The sequence below is a fragment of the Octopus bimaculoides genome, chromosome 4 (assembly GCF_001194135.2).
Source record: "Octopus bimaculoides isolate UCB-OBI-ISO-001 chromosome 4, ASM119413v2, whole genome shotgun sequence".
NCBI classification, from domain to species: Eukaryota; Metazoa; Mollusca; class Cephalopoda; order Octopoda; family Octopodidae; genus Octopus; species Octopus bimaculoides.
In genome coordinates, this window is record NC_068984.1 from 58,159,141 (window position 1) to 58,168,587 (window position 9,447).

At 32.9% G+C, this 9,447-nt stretch overlaps 1 protein-coding gene across 3 annotated transcripts in view; it reads left to right on the forward strand.

Moving 5' to 3' along the window:
• The window catches only part of LOC106877350 (nipped-B-like protein), a 170,098-nt gene that overhangs the window by 148,538 nt on the left and 12,113 nt on the right, over positions 1 to 9,447 (forward strand). For all 3 annotated transcript variants that reach the window (XM_052967097.1, XM_052967098.1, XM_052967099.1), the window contains 6 exons: positions 1,134 to 1,285; positions 3,374 to 3,464; positions 5,033 to 5,139; positions 5,571 to 5,637; positions 6,524 to 6,578; positions 7,421 to 7,556. In XM_052967097.1, the coding sequence (XP_052823057.1) occupies positions 1,134 to 1,285; positions 3,374 to 3,464; positions 5,033 to 5,139; positions 5,571 to 5,637; positions 6,524 to 6,578; positions 7,421 to 7,556 (608 nt within the window). The remainder of the gene's footprint in view (positions 1 to 1,133; positions 1,286 to 3,373; positions 3,465 to 5,032; positions 5,140 to 5,570; positions 5,638 to 6,523; positions 6,579 to 7,420; positions 7,557 to 9,447) is intronic.

The window sequence follows — 9,447 nt, forward strand, 5'->3', positions numbered from 1 at the left end:
CTACAGCCTCACGCTGACCAAAATCTTGAGTGGATTTCTTACTTGGAAACTGAAGGAAGACTGTCGTATATATGTGTATATTTGTATATGTGTGTGCCTGTGTCTTGTGTTTGTACCCCCACCATTGCTTGACAACTGATGTTGCTGTGTTTACATTCCCGTAACTTAGCGGTTTGGTAAAAGACACTGACACAATGAGTACTATGCTTACAAAGAATAAATCCTGTGGTTGATTTCTTCGACCAACGGCGGTGCTCCACCATGGCCGCAGTCACATGACTGAAACAAGTAAAGCAATAAAAATCTATGCCATTTTAATCCTGAGCAAGGCCGGGTATCTCTGCTAGTCAATAATAAAACCAGTGCTTTCCTATTTAACCCTTTAGCATTTAAACCAGCCATATCCAGCTAAAATATTCTACGAGTTTTATGTTCAAACTGAACAGATCTGGGCTCTCACACTTACCCTACAATATTATTCCAAAAATAAATACATCATTGAAATTTCAAAGCTACAGGATAATGCATGACTAATCCAAATTGATGTGAATAAATAAGCATTATATTTGACAGAAATTTTAACAGATTCCTATTTGTTATAAAACTTAATGGATAGTTATGTGATGATTTTCATGGGTCACAGTACTCACTTTGTTAAAGTAATGATTTTCTGTTGTCAACAAAATTTGCCCAGGTTTTGGCTTAACATTTGTAGTTGTTATTCCCACAATGCATTACATACAGTTCAAACAATCCTCCCCCCATTTGCTGCAGCTTTAGAGATGTCTCTGTAAAAGTCTTTACCAATTTGAGATAGATTTTCACAAGTTTTTCTTCCAAATCCATTGTTTGACATACAACAAATCACCCAGTGTAGTAAACCTACATTAACTTTTGCACATATAGATGGATGATTGACTAACTGATATGACTATTATTATACTGATAATCAAGATCATCCATGTGCAGCACTGCAGTTACTACAAAGCTGCAGCAAATAGTTGGTGCATTGTTTCAAAAGTTCAGTTTCTCTTTTTGGACAGCTAGACTTTGTATGTAATTGTTTCTATGAATTTATCTAATACATGTGTGTGTATGTGTATATATTTATTTTTTGTATTAACATTCTTTAGGTGTCCTGTCTAAATTGATGGCTGATCATAAGAAAAATCCTGATAATCCAACTCTTGTGAGCAGAAGACCTACTTTATTACGGGCTTTATTCACAGTTGGTTTGTTGTGTAGGCACTTTGATTTTGATTCCAAAGATATGGGTGAAACAAAGGTAAGCTACTCTATTGTTTTGAACAACATTAATAAACAAAATCACATGAGTGACTTAGGTTATGTTTGAAATATAGAGAAAGGGTTAATATACAGTAACTTGAACTTGTTGATGATGGTAGGGAAATAGTCGTACTTAGTAGAAAGACATGTGTAATTTGTGTGAGTATAAAAAAATGGGAATTTCAAATGCATGAAATGAATTTGAGTGATTGGTTTTAGATTGGGGTAAGGTTGGCTATGTCATTAAGAAGTTTGCTTGGCAACCACATTGCTGTGGGTTTGTTTCCATTCTGCTGCACTTTGGGCAAGTGTTTTCTGCCATAACTTTCCCTCGTGGTACATACAGTACAACCACACAACTCATAGGTAGTTATAGTTATTATAGTAAAGCAATGTGCAGCAAGTATAATACCTAATTTTTGTTGTTCAAATTTTTTTTTTCTGTTTTTCTCATTAGCATAACTTGTAATTTCAGAATCCTGATACTTTCCCATAGGATAGTCCCATAATTTTACCAGTGGATTAGTGGACTAGTAGGATTCCTAGTTCCACAGAATGAAAAAGATTAAGAGGAGCAATTTAAGAAAGAAAGGATGATTTGCATTTTTATTGCATATAAATCTTATTGTTGCCTAAGCAATAAATGATACAAAAATATCCAATAACAATCGATACAATACTTAATGTACATATCATTCATTAGTATTTAATATGCAATTATATATATTGATCTTGCATTTTCAATAGAATTCTTCTGCTATTGCTCTGTCTTATATTCTCTCTCTTGTCCACCCCACCTTGAATAAACAGAGGCAATGTAGAGTAGATTGGACTTTCCTGACTTGTAGGATAGAAAGCAACTTTACTTGTGCTGGTGTCAAAATAAGACAAATCTGTTAATCTATTGTTGAGGTTGGTGAACAAATGGAAACAATGTTGGGTTGAGAACACCATATATGTCTTGCTGTGGACATGACAATATCTCTATTTCTGGTGCCACGATAAAATGCATTCAGTACACTCAGTAAAATAGTTGAGGTTAGGAAGGGCTTCCAGTCAAAAGAAATTCTGTCAAAAACGGAATGTATCAATGAAACTTGATCTCTAACCCATCTAGGAGAGTCTTATTGTTGAAGTGGCTGCTGAAACATTTCACCATACTAACTTGCCCCAGGGTTCCACAGTTTCATCTTGTACATAAATGTAACTGAGTGATCTTCATTCTCTATCAGGGAGCAGAAGTCTCCAAAATATTACATCTGATATGACCTGGTGCTTAGCACATTTGCAGTGGCCAGCAAAGCCTATTCTGTGTTGAGAAACAAGAGTAGGAATCTAGGTAGTTAATTACTTTGAATAATTGATTAGAATTGTGCCGATCTGTCCATCTCATGGTAGCATGGAAAAATGGAAAATGATGTTAATGATATATCATCAGCATCATTTTATATTCACTTTCCATACTGATATGGGTTAGATGGGTCATTACTGCTCTCCTAGATGAGTTGGAGGACCACGTCTCACTAAAAGTTTCACTTTGGATTTCTGTCTGTGGCTGGATCCCAACAACTTCACAGAAAGTACTGAATGCATTTCATTGTGGCACCAGCACTAGAGTGGGTGTCACATTTTTGACAAGACTATCAGGTCCTCTCAAACTTACATTTTACACTCGCATGCATACATGCGCATACACACTATATGCTTGTTTATGTTCATCAATATTAGTTATTTATAAGGTGGAAAACTGGCAGAATTATTAACATGCCAGGCAAAATGCTTAGTGGCATTTCGTTCATCTTCACATTCTGAGTTCAAATTTCACCAAGGTCAACTTTACCATCGTCTTTTCAGGGTTGATGAAATAAGTACCAGTTAAACACTGGGGTTGATATAATCAACTTGCCTCATCTCCCAAAACTGCTGGCCTTGTGCCAAAATTTGAAATCAATATTCATTGTTTATGACAAATATTGGTCCTTTATTTTAAGCAACAGAAATTAGGAGTAAAGTAGTTACCTATGTTCTACAATAATTTTCAATTTATAGACAAAAATTAATAAGGATTGTATTCTGTTGATCACAGGTTTCCATTAAGGATCGGGTTTTTGATGTTCTTTCATATTTTATTGCCCACGAAGATGAAGATGTGCGCATAAAAGCTCTCACAGGTTTAGGTAAGTGAAATTTTCTTATTGGTTTTTAAAATAATATCCTTATTATAAAACTAAAATTTATGGATTTTGGATTGCTTTTTATTCATTACTTTTTAACACAAATTAATTATCTAATTTTATAAGTTTATTCATGGTATTGAATTTTCCTTTTTTTTTGTTTCTTGGATATCAATTATGACACCATTGTACTTCAGTTATTAATTTAGCTAATTGACATTGTTAGTCTTGTTCTTGTCTAAAAGGAGACTGTTTGAATATGAGTTTTTCTTAGTTTTTTAGTTGTTAAAAAAAGAAAATACTTAGATAGTTTGTAGGGTTATTCCTGATACAGAATAATGGAAGAGGAAATTGAAATCAGTTTCTTATTAAATGTAGTGTATCTGCAATAAGTTTTCCATATAGGCTTACCTACAGTTTAATAAGGTAGTTTAGAGAAGAACTACTGCATATGATTTGTCAACTAAAAAGAGAAAACAGTATAGATATGTTGTGATAGGATAAGATCAAATATGTGTTATATTCACTTGTTTTATATATGGGGCATATATCAGCATAGAATTTGCAGCAAGATATTGTTGGTTAATTTAAATAGGGTCAACTTATCCATCATTGTGTTGAACAATATTCTTTGGTTCCCTATCAATTTGCCATGTTTCTTTGTCTCCTATTAAATGACTCAGTTTCTCTTTTAATTGAATATTCTATTGTACTTGGGATATGACTAAAGTATAAATTTAAATATAAAAGAAGTAAATTTAAGAAAAGGAAAAATATTGTCTTATTTATCAAATTTTACTCTGTTGTCACATTTTTAAACAAGTTCTTGTAGAAAATTAATAAAAGTTTAATTTCACTAATAAATGAATCCATTTGTGGTTTATAACTTTTAACTCAGTTTCTAACCCATAACAAAACAAGTGTCAGCTTATTATGTATCTTCTACATTTGCTGTAAATTTAAAATTAAATGTTCGTTAGACTTCTTGGTTTTCACTGAAAGTGACAATTGACATTTGTCTATTAAGTTGTAATTCTTAGATGTTATTCATTTAGTTGAATTGTTAATGCATTTGAAAAAAATGCTTTGTGGTATTCATTGCAGTTCATACTGAGTTAAAATTTTGACAAGTGCAACTTAGTTTTTTATCCTTTCAGAGCTGATAAAATAGTCAATCAAGTACTGGGATTGATAGCATTGAAACTTTTGGCCTTGAGCCTAAATTACAAACAAATATGTATAACAAAACGTCACCTTTGTTTAAAATGAAACTTTACTGTTATAAAGCAATCTAGGTTCGAGTATTCTATTAATTATATTGGAAAGAATATAAGCATATAGATATTTCAAAATGGAGCTACTACTACCTTTTTACTTCTACTGATTTGCCAATCAAGAAGTTTTTAAACAATTAATGCTTTAAGAATTCCTAGAATATTAAAAAAAACACAAAAAAGCATTTCATGACTTATTTGCCTTGATTACATGGGAATATGACAGATAATTCAGATAATAAAGTATAGTTTCAGTATAACTGTTTGAGCTCATCTTGAAATTGTATTTTGTTTTAGGTTTCATGTGTATCCGTCATTATGAGTACATGCTTGGGAGGACCCTTAAGGAGCTTTATTATTATCTTCTGACTGACTATAATGCATCAATGAAACTAAAAATTCAAGTATGTTTTTCTTTGTTCTTTAAGTATATTTTACCAATTAAAATATTACTTACAGTTGATACATGAAATAGTTAATTAATACATTCATCTAAGGAAATGTGTGCATTAGTCACACATTCTCATACACAAAACATCACTCCATCTTGTGTGATTTGTTTATGTCAAAGGTAAAGATTTATTAGGTTCATTGCAACATAAGAAACATGAAGTTTTAAGAATGTTTATGGTACTTGTATCTGCTAATTTAAAATTTTCTAAAGAATTTAAATATCATAGATAAAAACTTCTTTAGATGAAACTATATTGGAATGAGATTAAAATTCTTGACAATGATTTAAAAAATTTTTTATGTATATGTTTGTGCTAAATTATATTGTTTCCTATGTCTTTGTAGACATATTGTAGCAATTATTATTCTTTTTTTAATGTAGGCTTTGAAAAACCTTCATGGTTATTTAGTTGAAGAAGAAGTCAAGATGATTCAAGCTGATGCAGAATGTAAGTTTCCTGAGTTTGACTATTTTACAATCTTTTATTCTTAATTTGTAATATAGGTTTGTAATTTAATTCATTTGATCTTTAAGATTTAAAATTAATTGATGTGAAAATGTCAAATAAATACCAAATATTGATATGAGAGTGGGGTTATTTTCTTCATTAAAAATATCTGATTAGCTTTATTCTTTCCTTGATTAACTATTAATAGATTATTTTATAATATTTATTTTCATTAATCAGTAAAATTTGCTATTCATACTTTGTTAAAAGAAAGTTTTGTTGCTTTTTGTTTAAGATAAATAAAAAGATATTCTTGATTATTCATCCATAATTCTTCTGTAGAAAGTGTATGATATCTGCAAATATACAGTAGATAAACAAGATAAAGAATAGTAGTTCAATTCTAAAGATTTTGGGAAGTATACAGTTATGTAGACTCAGTTGTTTTAATCTCAAGCATTTCTTTGGCATTGTTAGTAACATCTATTCATTTTGTGCCATTTAGTGTGGAGTTTAAACTGCTTTTGCATTCATAAAAGGATTTATCCTTAATACTGAATCAGGAAGCTGCCAAGCAGTATGTCACTTATATAATCTAGATAGTTAATTGTCATTGAAATGTTGTGGCTATCTTTAAAGTCTGAAATGTTGAGTTTAGTAGAATTTTAGCATTTTGGTTCTGATAACCCTGAACATAATGTTCTTGGGGATGAGTTACATAGTTTCAGCATCCAGTGATCCACTGTAGTTGGAGGGAAGAAATTATCTGTTGGAAGATATTTGAAGTAATTGTGATTTGTGTTTTTGAAATGTTAAATAGCTGCTCTTGCAAGTGGCAGTTAGTTTTCAATGTTGTGATTTACAATTAATATTATTTTTCTCTCAGGGAGAAAACAGTGTAAAGCTGAAGATCTAAGAGACATGGGTGACGTACAGTCTGGGTATGTTGATATTTTCTCAATTTCTAATATTTGTTGATTTTTGAATTCACTCTGATGGTGGGTGGCTGTGATGACAGAAATAAAAGTAGAACTAAACTTTTAGTGTTTTTATTGTGGCTGTAGGCACAAGAAAACTACAATTCAACATAATGAGCCAACAAGAAGCAAACTTTACAATACTGCCATTTTTGCAGAAGCAAAGTATTCCACTGTGTTATAACCATTATATCTTAACAGGTTGAGCATTTGAAAGTTAAGTGTCCTGATCATAGATACTGCACAAAGCAGGCAATAAAATGCTGACACTCAGCCCCTAATAATTTAGTAAAGATTCAGTAAGCATATTGCCACGTGTGTGTGTATTTACACCCAAGCATCCATTATACATGGATGGTGTTTTTGAATGTATATGAAAAGATGAGATAATATATATGTTACACAATCTTTCTGCTAATATATATAAAACACTTTGTTTCATTTGTCTAGCTTGCATGTGGTAGTGAGAGCTGCTCTGTTTCCATTGATGTTTAAAGTAATTTTTTTTCAGTTTTAATCACTCTTTCACAACTGCTGCCAAAAGTACACAAAACAGAGACTTCATGAAATGGAAGCCATATGTGTGTGCATAATTTTTATCATCCAGATATTTGATTTGTTGCAGGCTACATTGGGTTACAAACTATCAATTGTATAATTTAGTTTACTGCATCAACATCCAAAACCCGATAAATTTGGTTGCTGAATTTTCTTTGATCACAATGAAACTTATGTTAAATGTTTTTAATGAAATTACATAGCATATGATGTAATTTTTATTTCATTCCTGTTCTGTTTTATTTCAGAATGGCTAGTACAATAATACAAGTTTATCTCAAACAGATTCTTGAATCTTTTATTTGTGCCAATTCTCAAGTACGTGGAGCTGCATTGGATGTTATACATCTTGTTCTACGACAAGGCCTAATTCATCCTGTACAAGTAGGTGTCATTGCACTTTTTTCATTGAAAACAGTAGCGTTTATTTTTGAAATAAAGAAGTTCATAATTTTTGAACAAAGATCATAAATGTTAGGTAATGACTGAAAGAGTATAATTGCAAACACAAGCAGTTGAAATAGGGTTCTTCCAAACGAGCTCTGGAGTAATGTTACTTAACAGGGTGGGTGGCTTGGAGATCAGGGAGTCTCTCTAGATTGAGCTGCTACTTTTCGGCATTGAGAGGTCACAGCTCTGGTACTATGGGCATGTGATTAGAATGTTGCAGGAAAGAATTGCAAGATGGATTCTTCCGGCTGAGCCAACCAGCAGGAGACCAAGAACAAGATGAATAATACCCAAAATCTCAGTTGGTCACACACATGGGAATTCAGCTGGGAATTGTAATGACAGTTGGTTCTGATTGGACCCTATGTAGGAGGTGCCTGAAGACTCTAACCCCATCATCTCCACATGACCTTCTCAGGAATAGTGGGTGAAGAAAATGACTGGAAGCAAATAATGTAATGTTTGTTGCACCACCAAAAACACTGTTGGGTTTCTCCTATATTAGATTCTATATTCAGCATTTTCTATAACTGCTTAGCTTGTATTCAGTTAAATCTGCAACAGACATGTATATTGTATCAGTTGATGGTTGCAACTTTTCTCCGTTTTTAATCTTCTATATATTACTTTGCACAAATGTTTCATTGCTGACATGGAGGGGATGGCTATTGGAAATTTGTGTGTCTGTATATTGTTGGAGCTGTTGAATTTACATTTAGCTGTTCTTCATAAGCATTCAGTTGTAAAGTAGAATTGGGACATTATTGTCAGCCATGAAATCTAAGGCTTCCAGGATTAGGCGTATAATCTGAAGAGCATAACATAATAAATAAGGCATGAGTCAACATTATCAGCACAATAACTCTGTGCTTAACCTAACAGCTATTGTCACAACAAATAAGTTAAAAAGTAAACTTGATTAGTTATATTTTGTGGAGCTGCAGCATAGAATAAATTCTTTTAGGTCAGGGAATGACAATGAATTTGCAATTATAGACACACTCATAAATGAATAATAACTAATTACAATACTCTAGATATGTGATAAGCATGAACAATGTTACATGCTATGGTTGAAGTATTATAAGCCAGATTTAAGTTATTTTTTACTCTCTGGATGATTCAGGCCTGGCTGTATTTAACAAAAGAATACATGATACAGAAAAAGTGAAGTTAAAAATTGTTGTAAAATTGGGTCTAAGATGATGATCATTTCCAAATAATATTGTTGATATATATTAAATTCAATCCATTTTTAGTTACTAACTCAATCAGTAGCATTGTTTTCATCAATATCTTCATCATCATCATCATCGTCGTCGTTTAACGTCCACTTTCCATGCTAGCATTGGTTGGACGATTTGACTGAGGACTGGTGAACCAGATGGCTACACCAGGCTCCAATCTGATTTGGCAGAGTTTCTACAGCTGGATACCTTTCCTAACACCAACCACTCCAAGAGTGTAGTGGGTGCTTTTACGTGCCACCAGCACGAAGGCCAGTCAGGTGGTACACTGTGTTCCACCCACTTGTAACAAGAAAATTCTTTACACATCCTACCCCAACAAACCAAACTACATCTCTACTCTTACTCACATGCCCTCTTTCATGCACTATGCTTATCTCTCACTCCCCAACCCTGTTCACCTTATCATTACTATCCAGTCACCCCCTCCTCCTCCACATACCCAGGTTTTCACCACTTGTTACATTCCCCTCCCCCACTCTCTACTCATGGTTCTTTAGCAATGCCCTGCCACTTATATTATGACCTCCATATCTTAAGGGTATGCCCTGATATTTGCAATTGTCTCCCCCCCCCCC